The 23,494-nt window shown below is 33.9% G+C and overlaps 1 protein-coding gene across 2 annotated transcripts in view; it reads left to right on the forward strand.

Annotated features, from left to right (window-relative positions):
* Positions 1-5,652: 5,652 nt before the first annotated feature.
* The window catches only part of LOC149417631 (prostaglandin E2 receptor EP2 subtype), a 189,503-nt gene continuing 171,661 nt past the window's right edge, over positions 5,653-23,494 (forward strand). Inside the window, exons 1-2 of one of the 2 annotated variants that reach the window (XM_089640458.1) lie at positions 5,653-5,955; positions 7,301-9,003. In XM_089640458.1, the coding sequence (XP_089496584.1) occupies positions 8,518-9,003 (486 nt within the window). In that variant the 5' untranslated portion in view covers positions 5,653-5,955; positions 7,301-8,517. The remainder of the gene's footprint in view (positions 5,956-7,300; positions 9,004-23,494) is intronic. The other variant, XM_089640459.1, reaches the window with a different exon arrangement.

The following is a 23,494-nucleotide window of genomic DNA, read 5'->3' on the forward strand; positions in this document are numbered from 1 at the left end:
CATCGTGTGAAGTGATTTTCACAACTCTTTTATAATTTACTAGCCCCAGCGTTACCCAGGCTTTACTCCGAGTTTTCGGAAATGTAAATAAATGTAGACAGTGACCTTCCTCTTGTTTTGAAGTTTAAGTATAGATTATAGTAGATTTTCATCAACCTCGGAAAAAACTGTAGATTTGTATGAAAACCAAATATAAGCTGCCCGCCCTTGTCCTCCACAAATATTCTAATTTATATATAATAACAAGGAGAAGATTCATCTAATTGATGAATAAATTAAGAAAAAAGGCTCTAAAAAAGTCTAAAAAATTAAAATCACAAAGATTATTAATTCGGTGATGAAACCTTCATGCACGACAAAGATCCTTCCACAATGCGAAAGTTGTCCATAAATATATTCAAGATATGCAAATTCCAACACTCATGGTCTGGAAATATCCCCGATATGAAGTCCATCGACATTCCGTGGTCGATTGTGAAGAAAGAATTGAAATAAAGTTAACCTCCTGGCAAAATCTCATCGAGGAAGTCATCGAAGCATCGCATCACAACCAAGAAATGCCGACTAGGATTAAATGGCTTCTTGAATAGAAGAATGTTCACCAAACACTAGTTATAAGTTAATTATATAACTCAAGTAAGTATACGCCATTGAAATTAGAACAAAATAAAAACTACCATCACCATATATAACTCCATTATTGCTCCGCGTTTTTACTACAGCTCAAAGATCCTTTTATAAGTTGCAAATTATATTTTTTAGAAATCTTTTTTTTTTCAAATGCAAATTTTTTATTGACAATTTTATCTTTTTCCTAAAGTTTATTTTAACGACTTCAAAAATAAGAAATATTTAGCACATTTTAGATACCTCGCGAGCATTACGAAATTCTAAGTAAATTCACCATATTGTTTGGATTATTTGTAAAAATATTTTAAAAACCTGGGTTAAATAAAATTAATATTTTTTTTTAAAACGTTTCGAGGTTAATAATCTGCCCACGTCTGTAATTATTGAAATAAGCAAGAAGGTGGTTGTGGCATACCGTAATCTCTGCTAAGAGTTGCGAAAAAAATTTGTTATTTGGGTTCATGTTCGTGCATATTCATCTGTCACGAGTTTTTTTTAACCGCTAATGAAAAATCCATAAAACTCAACTTTGTTATCTATTTGAGGAATTAATTTGATTATTTCTAAAGAAATGAATTATTAATTATTAGTCACATTACGAATATTCAAATCAGATTAATGCCACAATAAAACTGATATGATGTGAATATTATAATTATGAATGTGTAATTAAATTTAATATTAGGTGACAACTATGTTACGCGGAACACGTCAATAAATAATATGATAATAAATACTTCTGCACGTCATAATTGTGATAATATTATTGTTTGTATCGGATTATATTATAGGTATCTATTATTTGGATATTATGTGTGGATTAATCGACGAAAGTATTAGATATTGTAGTATGTAGGAAGCACTGCCTTTAATTATGTGTTAATCAATTTTAATTAAAAAAATATAAACCACGTTTTTTCTAGTTTTTTTGCTACCTAATCGTGATTTGGTGAGTTTATAATAATTTTAAAAGATTCTCAATACCGCTGTTGTCACGTTGAGTTATATATTACACAATTTACGTACGAAAATATTCTTTTACATTTGGAAAGCTCAAATAAAAATTAAATGTACATGTAATTTTTTTTATTATCTAGATATTATTTTTTTTTGTGTTTAATTCGTAAAACTCCATTTTATTGTAAATAAAATTTGATACTGTACGTTGCTAATACTTGCTATTACTGGCAGAACTTGTAATAAGTGTAATAACATTATTTAATTTCATTTCCATTAATTTTGTTTTAAATTTTTTACATACAATATGAAAAAAATGCTTCGAAAAGAATTGTGAATACCAGACATTGTTTATTTTCTATTTACGTTTTACCACAAATAACGCATTTTTTATTTACTTTATAACACACATTACGTATTATTTATTTACATTCTTCCGCACATCACGTATTTTTATACATATTTTTGGCATTTAATATTGTATTACTTAAACAGGATCTTAATTAGCTTTGCTCGTGTTTATTATACCATGGATATCAACTGAAAGGCGTTCATTATATAAATAAAATAAACATTAGCTTCGATTCCACAATATCCTCGGAGCCTGTGGAACTATCCACAATTGTATAGGTATGTGGTTTCAGTGAAGGGAGTGGAATATTAATTATTGCATTCACAAACACACGAAAAAAGCGCCGCCGGAAAAAAAATCCGAGGTCGAAGAGCAAACCAATAAATGCTGTTTTTTTTTCGAAGAGTAAGTATCCCAATAATTAAAAAAAAAAAATCATTTAGTATTTTCTTAAACAGAAATATTTTAGTGTTGTTTAAACGGAAACCTTTAAAACATATCAGCTTAAACGGCTAGTAGCCGATTGGAGAAATGCGGCGGATTCGTACCCGGTTGTCACCCGGGAGTTCAAATCACTGAAGACCTCCATATTTTCACAAGCAACGTTCTAGCCGGGGCCCCCTCTAACATTGGGTCAAATGGGTGAAAAATATATTATTATCCGAGTACACATAATGTAATACTTAATGGGTACCATGTTCATAGCATCATCAAAGCGGATGTATTATGCCTTACTTATTTCTTATCGGGGCCTCACGTGTGATTTTTTAAAATTTATTAAAAAATATGTCCCCGGCTGGAGCCCCACCCTATCATTGGAACGCTAGGCCGAGGCCTCTCATTTGGCATTTGTCACAGTTATCATAAAATAATAACAGTTTTGTGGTTTTGGCGCCAGTAATAAACATATTTTTCCATTATTTTTGTTTTATTGCCAAATTGTATAGGGTGACAAATGCCACCCCTGCCCCCCTGCCGACGGCCATACAGATCGACATACTTAAATTTCCAGTCAGAGATAAGATGGTAAGAGGTAAATCACGGCGTGCGCAAGATGATTTTATTTTATGAATCTGTGTTATTTCATATATATCCATATAGTATAGTTGCGGCACGTTCCAGAATGGAAGATATTCTTATCGCCCTGGTGGAAGACTGCCATTCAGAACTGAAACGTTGCTTTAAACGGCTCTAGCCGTGTTTGGTGACCAGATCTGAATAGCTAGGTACTCCCTTCACCTTTATCTTCACCATCTCCTTTTCCTTCACACTTCTTTCAGTCACAAAACATACCCCAATTGATACCCCTATGGGGATGCCACAGGATGGACTGGCTCTAACTGGAGTTAAAAAATCTAAGGATTTAAAAAAAAAGGAAATTCGTTCGTTAGTTCCATTTTTTGCCGGCTGCAGAATATCTACTTACCTGAAAATTTGCATTTTAAAAAGTCACAGCACGCCTCTGCTAGACAGATTTTACAAAAAAGTTGTTTAGTTTGATAAAAAAAAATATGTATATATATATATCATCAAAAAAACATAACAAAATATTCATACGCGTTACTTGTCACACCTACAATGTGTAATTCCTCCAACAAAAACAGCATTTGCCCAGCGAAATTTTTCCTATATTTCTCCCAAGATATTCAATTCTCTCAATGTAGATACAAGAAAATCGGAAACTGAACATCTTTATATAAAAAATATTCAGAATTGGCTATTGGTAAAGGGAAGGAACTATTGCAAAGAATGTCTCGTGTCATTTAATTAAATTAACTGCTCTTTTATTCCATTCTATTCATATGTTTTCTTCTTATTTTTATTTTTATATCTTTTTTTTCTCTCTCTTATTTCTGTATATCCTAACATCTTAACATTGTAATCTAAAGAAATATGGCTACCATAATACGGGCATGTGCCTAGTATGGTGGCTGTAGAAAACAAAAAAAAATTATCATTTAAATTTTTATGAATAATCAAACACAAAAAAAAAAAAAGTTTTTTTTCACGTGAATGAATATTCTTGCGTTTGCTCATTGCTTTACGACCTACCTACTTACCTAATGCGTACCTTTAAAAAAAAGTTGATAGGTACCTACCTATAAAATTTCGAATTTAAATTTCACATCCGATAATTTGGGATGCTGTATGGAGGTACTTTTATAAGGAAAGGAAGGAGAGGAAGTTCTGGGAAGGTAAAAGGTATGAGGATTAGGTGGGAATCTAGGGATCAGTGTGTCCAGGAGTGACGAATATATGAATATATCCCTAGCACTACGGCGCAAGGCGATGGGTCGAGAGACCAGTTGGAGAGGTCAAAGGGTCTCCCCTAACCATCCTCTCCCGATCTGGCATGCCACGCAGCTGTTGGGCAGGCGCATCCTGAACACAACTCACCCGATGAACCCGGGCACCCCTGCTAAATCACCAATAAATTCCTGGGGCAACGGTACCCAAACCCGCCTCCCAAATTGACTTTAATTGAATTGAATTATTTTTCATGGCTCCGTTACTCCCAAGTTATCAACCCAATATAACATAATTAATATTTAATTATGCCATTAACCAAAAGGGAAATTAAGTCACTAATTTTAACTTGATACATATTACAGCGAACTTTACGCTGGAGCAGTAAAATCCTTAGCTTTGTCCCAAAAATAACGGGTTCACAACCCGGCCACAGTGTTAGATATTCTCAGTATAGCCATGTTGAGAACAACATTCAGAATTGCAACGTTCCTTGTGATGACTATAGCTTTGTTTAATGACCTTACCTGGATAGCCGGCTTCTTCAACTCCAATATTTATACTTCCGGCATGTTCGAGAGTAGAAGATACTCTCAGCATCGCCCTGGTGTAAGACCAACATTCAGAATTTAAATTTTGCTGGAAATGGCTTTAACTGTGTTTGGTATCTAGATCTAATAGCCAGGTGTTCCCCCACCTACCTCTTCCCCATATTCTTTCCCCTCCCCTGTACCTTCAGCCTTACAAAATACACCAATTGAGGATGCCATAGTCTCACTGGCTCCAGACGGTTAGAAGCAGCTGCAACTTTTGTGCGATATATTCAAATAAAAAAAGATCATAAAGACTTACTTTTAAAGTACATTTTAAACTTTTATTTTTATTTTAGCTTTGTTTCAGTTTGGAAACAAATATTTATATCGGTAGATATGGATATGTAAAAGAATTCATAATCTTCTTTTTAATCGATGGCGCTAATTAAAATATTTTTTGAAAAAACTTATTTTTGCAATTTATGCGAATTCTTTGTTTGCGCCCGTATATACGCAATATGAATAAATAGTTTGTCCATATAAAAACTCAATTTTCCTAGAAAGGCACACAAATACAATATTGGATTGAATCACCGATACAATATTGAATTTGCCTGCCTTTCTAGAAAGAGGCGGAAATCAGTTACCGAAAAAAACATTTTAAAAAAGAATTATAATTGTAAGTACGGTGGTTTGGACGTGACATCAAATTCGAATTCCTTTACAAATTTTGCACTTTGCCGATTCCCACTTATCGAAAGCGAATAGATAACGAATAATATATCCTTTTCATATAAGTTCGACGCCTTCCAAGAACTAAGTTTCCCAAGAAGTTAAATAATATTTCACCTACAGGGGTCGCGAAAACGCCCGCGTCAACCGCCAGCCAATCAGTCAGTCGTATCGCGGCAACCGCGCTAGTCCGACGCTTGAGATGGTAACCAACTCGAGTCAGTAGTACAGTACCTACCCGCGGTGTAGAAGTAGGTGTACCGACTCTGGGATTATTCTTCTATCTCTCTGCGCATGGCAGCACTGCTTGGCGGGAACAGACTGACCAATCGCACCGCGTTTAAACCATAGTTGTTTGTTTACAACTGCGCCGTTGGTCGCGTGCATAGGCCGACGTGATAAAAAAATGTAAACACTGTTCGATTCCTAAGTTTTGTGACAGATTCAACGATAAACTCGGGTCTCTGATGATTTGACCGAGATTCACCCTGTTATCAATATGTTGTTAGTTCATAATATTAAATAAATAATCGGAAGTAATTATTTATAAGTTGTTGTGCATTATTATTGTGGACGCATGACAAGTTTATAGATATTATAAAATGAAACGGTGAACAAAAATGTTGAAATATCGTGAATTGGATTGTGCTGTGTGTTCACTACGGAACCCGTTTTCGAAACTTTTTTCGTAATAATGCATTGCGTGGTGAACGAATTGGTTGGTATTCTTATTTGACTATCAGATAATATTTACTATATATTTTAAAAATAAACGTTTTGCCTACTGCAAACGTATTGAATTCGATACCATTTACATTATATAAATTCCAATGCCGATCTTTTTAAAACTCGTGATAGTATTAGACGAATTAAAAAAAACGCACCCAAAGGTAAAAAGGTAGATTGCGCAGGTGTTTTTTTACCTGAGGTCTACTTCTCTCCTAAAGAAGGTAAAATCTGGTTTATCGGTCATATTATCAGTCGAATGGGACAGGTTTTGAAGTAAAAAAGGCCTAGTTCGTTACTTTCTGTAACGAGTTTGAGCGACAACGTACCAGGTAATGCATTATTACATTACGTGCATAAAGAATCTCTCTTTATAGAGCCAACATTGCACTACCTCAATGACATTGGGCAAGGAACGAAAAGTTCAACCCAAAACCACGTTCAAACTACGTACTACTACGAATAGTACGAAAGTTTGTGTTTCGTTGCTAATACAATATTTAACAAATAAATCAAGATCATCTTGAAGCTAACTTTATTTATGGAAGTTTTAACGTATTCCAAAAACTTCCACAGACAGTAGAGCATTTATCAAAGTTTATCTAAAATATGTACAACTTCTTTGCAGGTTGTTATCCAAATATTATTATCTATCTTTAAGTCCGGTCCACGTGACAAGCTCAACGTTGCTTATAATTGTGCAACAGCTGATTTTTTATGTCAATGTGCAGGCAACCAACGTAATAAATTAATAATTAAAACCATAAAAATATTAAAACTTTCGAAGTATCGTTAGCACCTCCCCACGCTTGCAGCCATAACATCATAAAAATAACTATTATTCAGTTGTAACTACAAATCAGCTTAAAGCTGGATGGAGTTATCTGTAAAATTGAAGAATTCTGCACGTGGACTGTACTATCATTTTTGCTTATTTTTCTGGCCTAAATCGGTAGAATATTCTCATTTCATAGGTTAGACAATTTACAGTGCATTGTTTTTTTTTCATCATTGAAAGACCGTCAAAATAGGTTCGATAAAAAATATTAATCGAATTTTACTTTTGACCTTAAGTTTTACAAACAAAACGTTTCTTTATCACATTTATTATCTCCTCAAATAGTCTGGAATCCTAGCCCGGTGCACTATCTCCCACGTAGGTACCTCTTACCTAATATTGAACAAACGATAAACAACAAAGTGAGACGGAACAATATATTGAAGTGAACAAACTCATTATGCACCGAATTGTGGCGTAAACCGATGAATATTTAATATATCACATGTTGCAGAAGGAAACGAATACGTTATCGGACATTGCATTTAGGGAACTCGAAACATTATCCAAAAACATTCAGTTGTATTCCAAATAATTGAATTTTGTTTTAACTCGAGTGAAAAACATACTAAGTGCAATAAAAATACATCAGTTTTGGAACTTTTGATTCGAACCCAGTGTTCTTTATTTGAATTGAATTCTTCAGCTGAACACTCCCAGCTGATCGTTCAATCAACGAGCGTAGGTGTGGATTTTGAAGAAAGAGAAGAGAGAACAAAGCCTAGGGCAGATAGAGATGGAAAGAAAACACAAGGTGAATGCGTAGTCCGTTACCTCCACGTAGGAAGGTCAAAAACATTCGAAGGCACCAAACCGAGAAAGTATAAAATAATAAAAACAACCGGAATAAAATTACCAACGAATTCCAACATTTTGGTTGTAAACAAAAGGTCTAGTACCTTTGCGCGTGGACTACGCAATATCTTACATACGATATAATATTATTCACGCTGGTTCAACCTACTCTGCCAGACGTTCTACTCATCTAACATATGAATTCCTCGGATGATGGAAGTAATTGGTCCATCGGTTGATGAAAACGCCACCCGAGACAACGGTCCGACAGGTCAAGACAGCTCAATGTCTTTCCTTGATCTTAAACTAGTTGCATCACTGTAACCTGTAACGCCCGCAAAACTGTAAATTAATCTCAAAAAAACAATGCGTTATCACGTACCTTATTGATACGAAAAATTGTCTATAAAAAATTGTGCGAAGGTTTTAAATAAGGTCAAGCATCGTTTTTATTCTGACAGAAATAAAAACTAAATTTAAAAACATTGATATTGATTTTACGGACCAGTGGACAATATAGATTTTTTAAAGATAAAAACGAACGAATCCGTTGATCATCGAAGGACAATACAAGTTAATATTATAACTAATGCGCTTTATCTTGTGATACTTTAAAATAAGATAATAAACACATTAGTGGCACATCAAAAAAACATTTACGTTAAATTTAAAAAACATGAAAAAATTGCACGTAAATCGAATTTAATATGCTGAATTCGGGATTGCGCGGAGCCATGGAGGGATTTGATTCAGATGAGTGGAAAAACATAACAAATCCTGATAATTTATGGCCACATTTAAACGCCACATTCATAGGACAATCGTTAGACAATTCTACAGCGGCGAGACACACAATGTCCTTTACTTGTGTCCTTATTATCAGAATAACCTACGCAGTGGGGATATTAGGGAATCTCGCAGCTATTATAACTCTGTGCAGAGGTGATAAGAAGATTAGAAATCGGAAGCACGCTCTCATGCTGAGGAGCCTGGCTATCAATGATCTGGTGGCCCTGGTGGGAATGCTAGGACTGATGACTTTGCAGAGTTTTCTTCCTCTCGTGGTGGAGACGAGGTGGTTCTGCGCCCTGAGGGTGGTGCTGAGGATATTTGGAATGGGATCCGTCTGCATTGCAATCGTGATGGCATTGGAGAGATGGCTGGCCTTGACTCAGCCGTTCATGTATCAAAAGGTTAGAATTTTTTGTTTATTATTTTCAATATGGATCTATGTTCCTATGCTAACTGAAAAACTCCAGACATAGAAGCAAAAAGATTCATGTCAAACAAACGAAATCGTAAGAGTCGAATAAGACTCTCACTGACCCCGGGCAGTGGAATTATGGCACCCCAGTTTTCAGAGAATTTCACGAGGTGTAGAAATTCGGTAGATGGTAAAAAGAAAGGAAAGGTTGAGAAATAGGTATCTACTATTTTTTAAATATTAATATTTCACTAGAGCTCCTCTGGCTTTACTGACAACTATGCCGTCCGGGTGGGATTAATTATGCTGTGCGGAGGTTGTGGAAGGATTTGGTTTGTCGGGATTAAGACGAGACAATACCCTAAAATAAGCCAGAATCTTAATGACGTAAGTGATGCAGCCGTGTACAAAAATATGCGATGCGTGGCCCTCATATATCGAACGGACCTGCGGTTGAAAGTGCCCTATCAAATCTCTAAAATAAAGTGGAAATTGATGAAGTCGTGAAAAGGCAATATTCGCCGGACGGCCCGGCGTAATATGGATCTACTGTCGACTTTGCCCTGGCAGGCTTAAAAAATCGTTCTTTCCGTGAGGTTTATTTTTTATTATTTCTGATGAACGTAATACTAAAATCTCAAATGTTTCTAAAGGGATCCCTCGGTAAGTTACTAATTCATCGTCCAGTAAAATAAAATCTGGTACTTACCGGCTAACTTAATAGTAAAAATATGAAAAACGTTTTATAAAATTTTCAAACCGTTTAGCATAAAATATTTTAATAGTGAGGTCCTATTTTTATTAATCTTAAAAATAAATAAATTACATCCGTAGGGACCTGTACAATCATTTGAGATTTTTGTAATACGTTCATCAGAAATCATTGCGTCGAGCAAACCCCTGTTATTAGAGTTTTATGTCCTATTAAGGAATAACAGCGGGTTCGGTCTGTTTACTATAGGTACAATATTTTAAGCAATAATTCTTTTTAAAAAGGTTGCCTCGCAGCGTGACGATACTTGTAGTAACATTCACCCCTACAGTATGTTTTTCAAATGTAAAACTATATAAATTTAATAGGTACATTTTATTTGCATCTAATAAGTTTCTCCCCCGGTTTGATCATTTTGAATCAAAACTCTTACCTAATTTATAATATAATTATCTTCTTCACAGTTTACTTTGTTAAACACGTTTACTGTTACGAGATCTGTATATTTTACTGTTGATTAACGCGAGAAGTGAATTATAAATTTCTTAATCGTTTTATTTGTAACTAAAGGTATTACTAATTGCTAATATAATTCAAATGGGTGCTTTATTTGTAAATTTAACTAAAATATTAAATTAATTAAATCTAAATGATTTCTGAATACGAACCTTCAAAGAATCGATTGTTTTATAAATAATCGATTGCTATCAAAATAATCGATTGCTATCAAAACAATCGATTGTTATCAAAATAATCGATTCTAATCAAAATAATCGATTGTTATCAAAATAATGGATTGTTATCAAAATAATCGAATGGTTCAAAATAATCGATTGTCATCAAAATAATCGATTGTTATCAAAATAATCGATTGATGTCAAAAACATCGATTGCTATCAAAATAATCGAGACAGTGTTTCTGCTGGAGGTTTTATAATATATACCGCTATGCTTGCTGCTACCCTGAGAGAAAATTTTGCAGTTGAGCTTTTAAGACCAAAATAAATAAATGAAAATTGAAGCGACCCGATGAATCATTTCACTGAGCTTGTATGAGGTCGCATCAGCCAGGTTAATGAAATAGTTAAATAGTTAATAATTCCAGAATGTATGCAGGGGTAGTGCAATGTAATACATTCCATATTTGAAATAATTTGCTTAGCACATTTCTTTTCCTACTGATGTTATATTCTGATTTCCACGGCTAGTACTTAATGTCATGGGCTGGTTCAAAACTACAGTCAACGGTCAGTAACAAAAAATTCGACTTCTAATATTTTAAAAATGATACACAATTCTGTCGGTTTATCTTTTCAGTGATTTTTACAAAAGTTGACCACAATTTTCTTGATAATTTGCAAGAAATAACAAAAGTTTTTTGAGTTTTAAAGAATTTTCTTAAGTTATTTCATAACAAAAGCACCATCAAATTTAAGAACCTTTCAGGTCATTTGAAAACTGTGTACTTATAAATGTGACTTCTTTCTTTTTTCTTGTGATAGAAAAGTTTTACATAAAAAATCACCTTAAAATTGTCTTAAATTCCTGTACATTGCTGCGAATAAATTACAATGAATAATTAAAAAAAACAGCTATCATTTTTTGTTGTTGTTGTAGATATAGAACCGTAGAATAAAGAGTTACACAAGAAGGTGTTTGTGGTCGTGTTCCGTGGTCCAAATATTTGCATAATGGAGACTTTAATTTCCAATGCAAAGCTGTGTATACAAAATTTGAATGGGATGGAGATCTACGATGTCGTAGAGGAGACGGAGCGCCAGGTTATTGGGCTAAATGGAGAATTCTTACAGAAAAATTGTGTGGAAGGCACTCGCGAACAAATGGTCTTCGCCGGGACCGGCGCGGTGCCTGGCGCTAGTAAAATTTTGGCACTCCTTGTCAAAACCAGTAAGTAGACGCCTTGGTAGGTAATCACTGCAATTAACAATGTAAGGATTTGTGTTTTTGTGCAGCGCCACTTGAAAAATAATCTCAAGAGTGATGTGTTAGAACTGTTAGGCTTTAGGTATTATCAGCGCCTTGGCAATTCGGCACCCGGAGCGGACTGCTCCAATTGCGCCCACATATGTCCGGCCCTGGTTTCGGCAATAATCAAATAATCATTCAAAGTTTATTCTTTTTATACTAGAAAGAGTATATATATATGGTTTTGAATTGCGATGCATCTGCCAAATGTAAATATAATGTTAATAATGATTAATTTTTTTAAATATAAATGTTGGTCTACGAAGTAAACACTAAAACAATAAAAAGCTCTTCGAACGACCTAATCATTTGCACCACCATGCAACAACCGCTGTATGTTGGATGTAACAAAGATCGTGGTTCTACGAAATAATGTTGCACCAACATGTCCGACATGCCACTGCCACATGTCTGACATGATGACAAACCAACAACATCATGTCAATCATTACAATGTTCCTGCAGTAGTAACCATTAATTTCTAGCCAAGTAAATATTGTTAATATCTCATCACTCACTAGTCAAATAATGCATTCCTAACAAGTGATATTGACCTAGTTTTGAAATGTTTCTATAAATACAAGCATTTCATTATAATAGCAAAAGCTCATAAAAAGAAACTAAAAAAGCAATGTGTTCCATTTGAAATAAAAGCCAATACAAAGCGCAGTAAATATCTATAGTGCAAATAAAGAAGTCGGATAGCTTGCTAAAATTTTTCTAGAAATATAATCTCATATCGTGACCAGGCATTTGTCTATGGATTATATGAAAGGATTAGAATTTACCTACCAAATTATTCGTTAAAATTTGTCCAATTATAAGAATTCTAATAAGAATATCTCATTACCTGTCTTACACGAGCCCAAAAAACTGAAAGATATTTACAATGATACCAATAATTGTTTTGTTTTTCGTAGAAGAATGATCAAATTACTTAATATTGTGGATTTTAGAAATCTTTCACGTTTAAGTGCAAAATAAACAAAGATTTGGTATTTGTTTTTAAATATTATTTTTTTAAATATTTTAGAGTGTATTATTTACCTATTTTTACGATTTAATCAAATTTGTAAGCAAAAGTTTAAGTTTCTGGAAACTACCGAAATTTTAAATCTCTTTCGATAGTTGATAGTAATTCTTGGTCTTATTTAAAACTTATTTTTCGTGTCACGAATATATTGTGTTAATTTTCATTTTTACGCAACTGCAATATGTATTTTTTTTAAAGCAAAGTATTTCGCAACGATCAAATTTTTATTTCTACGGAATCATTCAAAGCTTCGTCCAAAAACAGTCAATCAATCTAAACGTAATATCAGTTAGTTTGTGACATTCAAAGTTCGTAAATAAGATGTATAATACACATGTTCTACATATTCCAAAATTAGAAATACAAAAGGACTTGGCTCATCTGGATTAAACCGACGCCAAGTCACTAACAGAACCAAATTCATGAAAGCTAAAATTATGCATTTTGTATTACGCAGAAATCATAAGGTACGAGTCTTTAAATATGCATTCAGTTAATTCTTCGGCTAGGAACATCGTGGGATAGAATTTCCTAAATTTATGTCCTGAATCTTCTATTCCGGGAGAATAATATAGAAGGCAAATAATGGACATTGAAATGCTCTCACAATTTTACCGGAACTGTTCTGAGATCCAGAGGGTTCTTATAAGTCCTTCTAAGAGGTCCTTTATTCATGATTGTAACCGTTTCTCAAATGAACCTTAGTATTTAAATATTTAAATGACTCGTCTGCCCCAGTGTCTTTGCTCACGAAGACATAGGGAATATTTTCTTGCGATATATATAATACAATGAAAATTCGAAGACTACGTATTTATTATTTAGGTGGAGGTCTCCACTAACCGCATATTCTATCCCATAACTGTAGTTATAATCTTTTGAACTCCAACTAAATAAAACTAGTGGCATAAATGAATACTATTTTTACTATATTCGAATTCGGTTTACTCGAAACTAACTTCTTTCAAATCACTCAAAACATTACAACTTCACCATTAAAACTAGACCCCAATCCTATCTATTTAATTTTCTGATGTATGCTTTGGGATGAGTCTTAATTCAAACGAAGGAGGTGAATAGAGGAGGAGAAAAGGTGAGCCCCTCGACAGAATACGCCAACCTGAGATAAATCCAAAACCGGAGATGGGTAGTAATTATATAGCGCACTTTTTTATCGTTAGTCGAAAACCAGGAGTAAATACAGCCTGTCTTACGAGTATTGAGTAGTAGGGAGCTCGGTAGAAAGGGTCAATAAATACCGATACAACAACCGAGATCATGAAAGCGATCAAGAATTGATGTGGCCAGTGGTGCTTCTACTAATGTGCATTATTTGTTGGATGACTAGACATTGTGGTTTTTACTAACCTTTTTTAGTCTATGTCAAGTTTACTGTGAGGAAAATACTTTTAAAACCAGCCCGAAAAACAGATCGATGTCTGAAGATACCAAAGCTTGTACGAGATAAAAAGGAACATACATTAAAGGAACACAACAAGAAGATGAAGACCTAAAAAATCATTAAGAAAATTACAACGTCACACCTCGTACACGTATCTACAAACCCAATTTGAAATGTTGGTGGATGTACAATGGACAGTTTTATCACTCTTGTTCCTCAAGAATTTCATTTCTACTTATCTAATCTTTATTTCTATTCTCTCCCATCTCCGCAGCCCATTGCCATACTTCAGGTTGAGTATCAGAACTCAGAAATTCATTTAGGTAGAAATTTTAAGGTGTGGGGCAAATGCTGATTTTTCGTTGCTAATGGTATTTTAATCTTCATTAGCTGTGTAGAGATCTCTATAAAACAAGTATGTATTTCCATTTCACTAATCCAACACCTGACAAGGATTGAATGAAAAACTTGTCCCTCCTCCTCTCATTTTAAATGCTCTTTCATTATTTAGAATTTGCTTGGTATTATTTTTTTGTACAATGAATTTGGTAAGTGAGCTGTTAGGACTATTTTGCACGTTTGCAGTGCGTGCAATTATTGGCTGTACTAAGTTAATATAAAATCAGATAATTATCTGTACCTACCTACCAATAAGCCAACAACCTCGTCAATCATTTGCATAATCTTAATTGTCTTTGTTCGGTAAAGTAAACATTTATCTTTATTTTGTGAATACAGATAATAGCCGGTGTTAGAGCTGCGTGATTTTGAATTGCGCGCCAATTTTGAATTCTCAAACATGCAGCGTTCTTATTTTGACAGCTGTCATTTATTTAACACAAACGTACGAAGTGGTAAACAGTTGAACGAGGCGTATTATGTGTGTGTAACTTATTTCTACAATAGGCTACCAATTACAAATAGATCAATAATAGTTAAGTGTTTTGAGTTCCAAATTTTCTGCTAGTGTTGAAATGGTGGCATTGGTTGGCTTGTCCCTCGCTAGTAGCGATGGTAAGGCCGGGAATACATATCTGATATTGCTTTCCTATCAGACTATCGGATTGGACGAACCAAATACATGTCTGATTCTCGTGTCCGATTTTGTGTGGTCCCAGTCGTTTCAATCAGCACAAAATATAATCTAAGGCGCAATTTATTTATTTATTTACAGACTTCCTCCAAGTCTTTAATTTCCGTATTATGGTACTCCTTTAAGGTGATGCACTACGTCGTGTAATATTTTAAATCGAGCCGCTATCAATAACAACCCTTACGTAGATGGCGATAAGGTTTAAATTCCCGTTTAACACCATCCGCCTGTTTTGATTTATGCAAGAAAAAAAGTTTTGTTTGATGTTCAGGCATAAATATTTAATTTTTTCCGATCATTTTATAAATATCTTATTTTTCCAAATTAAACAATAAAACCATAACCGAAAATGGGTTCGTAAGTAAGAGATTTTGAACTTTAAAGCAGTTTTCATAGGCCTTATACAATATTTTTTTCTGGGCTTATAAAAAGATTTATCTAAAAAATACTCAATAAATTCAAAGGCCAAGATGTATTCTACTCGCAGTATTTAATTAAAGCATCTGAAATATTTCTGGGCGACCAAATTATCAAACCAAAAACACATGATTTTAAATTACTACGTAGTGCATCGCCTTAACCATACGTTACATTGGCATTGATGCTTATTTATTGTTATCTAATTTAATTTGTGCAACTCCATTTTAACTTAAAGTTTTATAATGCTTCTAGAAGACGAAATAGCTGTCACGCGTAATCATAATTACACAGCAGAACTTGTTGAAAAATAAATTGTTTTTTTTTTTTTTTAAATTGCATAATAATATGCGTTGATGCTTTTGTACTGCAGTGATAAATTGTTGTTACCAAACGGATGAGTCGGAAGAAAAAGTCCGGTGCACCTTCAGACAATCGGATTGGTAATAAAATCGGCGACGCCCTTACCGAGTCGGCCGTCCCATCCGATAGTTGGATCGGAATCGATCGTATGTGTATGAACTGCTGACAGATGTATGGCGCAAAGGTCTGATCATGTTATCGGATGTAAAAATGTACATGTATTCCCGACCTAACTTGCGCCTTTCGGGACCGTTGAACGAAAGAGTTTTGTTGTAATTTATTTCGAGTTGTGGAATATGTGGAAGTGAAATATGGCAGCTTCTTAATTTGTTTATAAATTTTAAAAAGTATCTGCCCCTAGATTTACGGTATATGGGTGCTCGACAGGGCTCGGTGCTTACGAACTGTTCCGAATATACATATACACGGAGAAAAATGAGTATGGCTGATTTCTTAAAATCCTGTTAAAAACGTGATGGCTAGTTATTTCCCAATCAGAATATATCGGAACACGTGTTCATGCAGCTGCAATTTTCGTGATAAATATAAAAATGTTATTTTGATGTATTTTAATTTTTGAAGTGAAACTTCTTTACGCGCGTCATGCATTTTCGAGGACCGGAGTAAAACCGACTCATGACCGTCACGAAAAACCGTGATCATTTCGCTATAGGAGCCTAGCTTATATTATATACCTAGTTAAGGTCACTCTCCAAACTCAGCTTCGCGGTCTAGAGGCAGAGCACCCGACTGTCGTCGTGAAGAAACGAGGTTCAATCCCCGCTTAAACTAATTTTGTTTTTCTTTTTGTGATGTTTTTAATACGAGGAAAAGTGATAAAATGCTCTCGTGCTGCGACTTTGCCAGGCATACATATAAGAAAATATCTACATGATTTGTAATAATGTAGTAAAAAATTACATAAATTTGTTAATTTTAACCGAGAGTCTCACGAAATGTCTAAATCCATTTAGTGAGACTCTAAACCGGCAGGTGTTTAACTCGAATAATTGGCTAGAAGTAACGGTCGGTACCCGGTATATGATATTTTGGTCGAAATATAGCTTACAAATCGAGCCAGTAGAGTCGCTCGGTATTTTGATTAATTATTTTTATTTTGAATCATTAAAATTACTAATCAAGGCCGATAACGCGACTAATTACCCTCGCAGACGTGCGTGACAAGTTTTTTTAGTAAAAAACACAGCCGTAAGTGAGTTTTTCAAAATTTAGAAATGTTTTTCAAATTCAGACTCCATACGGGTATGAGACTGTTAAAACACGATAGATCTTTTCCAAAACGGACAAATATACGGAAATATTTTGAAAATCGACAGATATGACTTCACTCTGCCGATATATCTTCGATTCGACCCTATATAAAGCGTTAACGAGACGTTATGTGATATTATTCATTTGCCGTGTTTGAAAACGAAAATTTGCGCGGGACAAGTCAATTGAGGAGTACACGTTGTATACGCGGTTCTCGTCGCGCAAGATACCTCTCCTCGCGGTCTAGAGGCAGAGCGTTCGACACTCGTTATGCAGGACCCGGGTTCGAATCCCATATTTTTTCTAATTTTTAATTTTTGTTATCACATGCTACTTATAAATATGTCAATATTATGAATCTAGTTAAAAGTTCATTTGTTAACAACACGCCTATAAATAAATTTATGCTTTTTAAAACTATAATGTACAGCATTCTGAATAATAATAATATGAAATAATAATAAGAGAAGAATACTAAAAGTTTCACTTCCGTCGTGCGTAGGCTTGCCACACACTGTATTTTTTTAATTTTTTTTTTTATTTATTGAGTTAGTTTATACAACATTTAAATATAAATTAATATACACAAGATAATATTTCATTTTGAAACTTTAATTCAAAATTCTCATTCTTCAGACTTTCAAGCATTTCATCATACATCTTTATTCCTTTGTACATTAGGCAGTTCTGTGATTTTAATTTCTTCATATGTGGCAATCTAATTCTATTGACATTTCTGGTTTCGTAATTATAAACATCTCTATTAAAAACTATTTCACCCTTAAAATATTTTGGCATTTGGTTGTTCATGACTTTTTGCACAAAAATTAACACATCAAATAACAGTCTCTTTTTTATTGGTATCCAATTTAGCTGCTCTCTCATTTGATTAATGCTTGCGTATTTGCCTTTTCCCAGTATACATCTCATAGCTCTATTAATGCTGTGTAATTATTTATTTCATATTATATCCTAATGTACTATAGTTAAGTACTAATTTACTTGTAGTTATTATGGCAATACACTGAGTATGATTACTATTAACTAACTAACTAACCATCACGCCGTTTCCCCGCAGGGGTAGGCAGAGAGGACGGACCGCCAAACACCTCGGTCTTGGCACACACTCCTTGCCTCATTCACATTCATACATCGTCTCATACATACTCTTCTATTATTCATATATTACATACTCTTGACATGGCCCGACTCGAGTATCTGATTCACTTTATCGTGCCATGTCTTCCTCGGGCGTCCCCGACTTCTGCCTAATGGTAAAACCAAAAGTTTTATTTTATTTTATTTTTAGTAAGTTGACGTTATTTTGAACATAGCTCATTATGCATAGTTCATTCTGGGATAATCTATTTCATTCCACTTTTAGACTCTTCACATATATTCCCGGGTTCCAAACACAAGAAAGGGGAGACAAGAAGCTTACAGGCTTATAAATTCATTGCTTGTATAAACTTGTAAATTATTAGTGTTATCAATGAGTATCCAAATTTCGAAAATCGAATAAAATTGTTCATCTCACAAAAATAATTTTACTTGCCTAGTCTATAAGCTTATGTTGAAATACGCAGCAAATTAAGATTTATGGTTGAAAGTTTTGACAGAATCCAGAATTCCTACAAATGTATAGAACATAAATGTATTACGGACGCTAAAAATTTTTAGAGTTAAAATTTTTTTGAATAATTTTTTTTCTTCGGTTACCCAGATTCGTGTTTCGGCTAAAATTCTTTAGTTTCCGTGTTTATATTGACAGGGTGTTTATACAATAATTATTTATTTTTCATTGTCAGTACAATACGTGTGCACAAAAAGTAGGAGCGGTTGTCGGTCGGGGAGACTCAAAACTGTATCTTTTGCGTTGAGTTATATACAAATAGAGTCTACATTCCTTGAAAAATCAGTGTAAAATATTTTTCTAAGGAAGAGGGGTGTGGCGGCTATAGATGTCGCCCGAATCCTTTCGACCGCAAACTCAACGAACGGAGTCGCCGGTGACCGCCCGCCACGCTACGGCCCGGAGCATTTGGGTTACCGGCGCACCAACTTCAAGTACTCCTTGAGTTTTTTAACATTAAAAAGTTAATTTACACGACTACTGATTATGGCAACACTTTTTTGAATTATCGCTTCATTTTCAAAATTGTAAGTGTTTGTTTTAAGAATTCAGACCGACGATTTTTATTTATTTCTACGGTAATAAAACCCTGATTGAATTCTGGTAAGGGAGAATCGAGGTGTTTATTTCGAAATGATTCACTATTTTCATAATTATTGACACATTGAAATTCTTAGCGCAAAATTGATAAATCTAGCCAATTGGATTTTTTAAAAATTATAAATAAAAAAAAAAACAAAACAAGTTAAATAAAAATAAAGAATTTGTAAAGTTACAGCAAGTAGGATGTTATAGCAGGTAAGTATTTGTGTCATTGGTAACGATCCATTTATTAAATTTTTGTATACGCTGTCAGACGATATATTTTTACATCTAATTTCTACAGTCTGATAGCATTGTAAATTTTTGGCGCAATGAAAAAAGCCTAGTTTTGCATAGGGGAACCTCAAATGCATTATTTACTCTACTGCTGGAGCGATTTTCGTTTTTTGTAAAGTATACATTTCGTGAAAATATAAATTTCAGACATTGCATACAGTAATTTTTTAAGATAATACATTTATAATTAGGAGTACAATTCGATTTTATAGAAAATTCACAAGGTCCTTTAGAGCGAACGATCAATTTAAGTTCGTTTGGTATCCATAATATTTCTTAAATTAAGATTTCGATTATGCCTATAACTACTTCATACTCAGTCAACTGTAATTTTATCAAAAGATTTGATCCCTCAGTACCGGAATTTTAATCAAAAGATTTGATCAAACATTAAGTTTATAATCACTGTCCTTTGTACATCATGTTGTTGACATTGCCTGTTTTAGGACCGTAGTGTACTATTTAGTACTGTTTTTAGTATACCTATATAATATGGGCAAATTTTTATAGCTGTATATTAAGTAAACATATTATGTTGGATAAATACCCTAGGTTCTCGAGCCTCTCACCCCTACTATTAATCCCACAATACTCTTCATTACCCAAACGATAAAGCCTCCTTCTACTTTTTATTTCTTAACAGGGTCGGTATTTTATTCACGCTTCAATTGCAGAAGAAATTATTTAGCATTATGTACATTTTTATTGGTAATAACAATTAACTTCCATTAAAAACTTATAACGCTGTTTTTCTTCAATTTAAAAGCATGCTTTGTAAATCAAATAATATTAAAAGGTCTTTCAAAATATTTCGAAAATTGCTACCTTTGATATGAAACATGTATTAAAAATACATTTTTATAAACGTCTCTTTATTAGTATTCAAAGTAAAGTAGTTTCTGAATTTATCCCATCTTCAGACATATTGCCATAAAATAAATCCCCAAAAACACAAATAATAAAAAAACGCGTATTCAAATGCAACATTGCGTCAAAATTTGAATGCAATCGGTGTAGAACTTTCCGAGATTTTAAATTTTGAACAAACGAATGTTTACATTTTTATTTATATAGAAGAAAGATAGACTAGTTGAAGTTCCCGGCGTTGTCCGGGCTTAACATAAAGTTTTTCGAAATCAGACATGGACAGTGACCTTCCTCTTGTATTGATGGTCAAAAGTACAAAATTTTATTAAACTCTAAATAAATGGTAGGTTTTTAAAAATCAGACAAATGCTGCCCGCCCGGTATCCACCACGTGACCACCCTCCCGATATAGTCACTCCTTTCTATAAAGAGATAATGTCCTGAAGAAGTCACGGCTGTGTCCAAATTGGTTTTAGTCAATTTATAAAAAACACACAAATATCTTTCCGAGCGTTTGAATGCGAGAAAAAGGGATTGCATCTCTGAAGATAATGACAATAAACTATGTTTGTTTCACCGGGATTTTAAGACGCTGTGATGACTTTAGCGCCGTTTCACTTAAACAGCACTGAGAAGTTAAATATGCAAGTCAAGCCCCCTTCCACTATTGAAATTTGTGCATGATATAAATACTCGTATATAACTTGTTCTAATATCCAACAGCGTAGGATGGATCAATGCCAGTTTTTGTGTTTCATCTCAACGTGTCCTGAGAAAACCATATTATTTCTTTTAAATAACTTCATAATAATTTAATAAAAATAATGAACACATGATCGGTGGTCTGCACTGCAACTGCATTCACACATCGCCGACTCTTTGAGGCCCTATCTTTGCATCATGTGGGCACAGCGACTGTGGGAGCACCTTATCCTGTTGATGAAGGACCAGAGTTTACGAGGTAGTGAGAAGGCTGTCTCTCAGTGTGGACATTTAGGAGATGGGCAGTTCCCATATCAGCCGATTGCCAATCAATTTCATAAATACAAAGCGGTTATGGATGCAGATTCTTCGCGAGCAAAATAGAAATAGGAATATATTATATGCTAACTTAAAATACTACTTAACCAAACCACTCAATGATTATTATATGCACGTGTTCAATGGCGAAGAGCCAACATCGTAAAACTAACGCATCGCAGACACACTTGCAACTACGATATTGCATTGGTACTGACTGAATTTACGTTTGCAAAATACTAAATACCCTAATTCAAAAATAAATAAATTAAATATGCCAAAAAAAATAAATTATTTCCGTGTTATAAATTATTGAAAAGCGTCGAACAAATAATACTATTGTTATATTATGCAAAAATGTGTTACGTTTGATGAATGAATCTTGGTATAATTAGCTAAGTTCTTAGTGAGACAAACAACTTTTTTTAGATAGATTTGAGATTTTCACGGACAAAAGTGATTTAATTTGGGGCATTACGGCGTGTTGCGCTACCTCCCGCTTTAGCCAACGTTTCTTGGTATCTGGTAATTGACGGCTACGTCAAAACTACACGCTGAAAACTATTTTAACTGTAAAACAGCTGTGATACAAGCTCTTAGAGGATTTGATAAGCGCACACTTCACCACAATATTCGATTACAGATCTGCCCTAACAATGGACACTGTAATGCTGTCCGAAACATTGGCTAAATGAGAAAACGCAACACGGCATAATACCCCAAAAATAAATAACTATAATGATATCTGCGCATAGAAATATATATTTTTGCTGTAGTAAACAGTTCGAGATATAACTGGGGAGTATATGAATAATATTAGTAATTTTTATTGCGAATTTGAAACCTGTTGAAATGAAAATAATGTGGGTTTTCTTCACACATAAAATTTAAATTAACATAAATTCAAGTATATTTGCGCGTTACAGGGTGTAACGTACTTTAAGCATCTATCTGTCTAGAGACAGCCTTTCAAATAGCAGCTTCAAAATAATATGCTCCCAAATTATCTGCAAAGAAATATTGTGTACCATGAAAATGTTCACAATTATCCTACGAGAAGACGCAGAGATTTTAGGCTTCCCTAAACTAAACTTTCATGAACACAAAACAGCGCGTTTTATAAAAGGCAAAAACTTTATAATAACCTACCAAATGTCATAAAGGAAGCCCCAAGCCTTAGCACTTTTCGTGGGACATGTGCTTTGTACGTAAAAAATAATTTTTGATTGTTGTACATACTCACCACTATTATTTTAGTCACCTAGATATTTTATATAATATAATTTTGTGTATTTATCTTTTTCTCTTAAAATGTAATTGTTATTTTTTGTATTTTTTATATTTTACTACTAGATGTATGAAAAAATTTGCGTACATCTAAATAAAGATTCAAAACAAACAAACAAATACGAAACGACGACGCTTTAATTGCCATTAAATGTATTTGTTTATCTGATACAAAAAGTTAAGTATTTCCCAATCATCTTTTCAATCCCTTTCCCTTCCACCTCACAACATTTCCTGATAGGAGGTTTCCTAGTCTCACTGGTTTCACGAAACTTATATACCCATATGAAAAATAGTTCCTTTACACGAATATTATTTTCGTTCTTACGATTTCACACAGTTGCCATTAAGGAAAAAACAATATTTCGGGACGTTAATAAATCGTCACAAAATGGTATCAACTTGAAAATAACCAATAACCTTTCAAAAGGTCATTTTCGTAAACAAATCATCAAAAAAACACAAAAAATCATAATACCAACAGTAACACACGTTCACAATCAGAAATAACAAATG

The sequence above is a fragment of the Hesperophylax consimilis genome, chromosome 15 (assembly GCF_061612785.1).
Source record: "Hesperophylax consimilis isolate HC1 chromosome 15, BYU_Hcon_1.0, whole genome shotgun sequence".
Classification (NCBI taxonomy): Eukaryota; Metazoa; Arthropoda; class Insecta; order Trichoptera; family Limnephilidae; genus Hesperophylax; species Hesperophylax consimilis.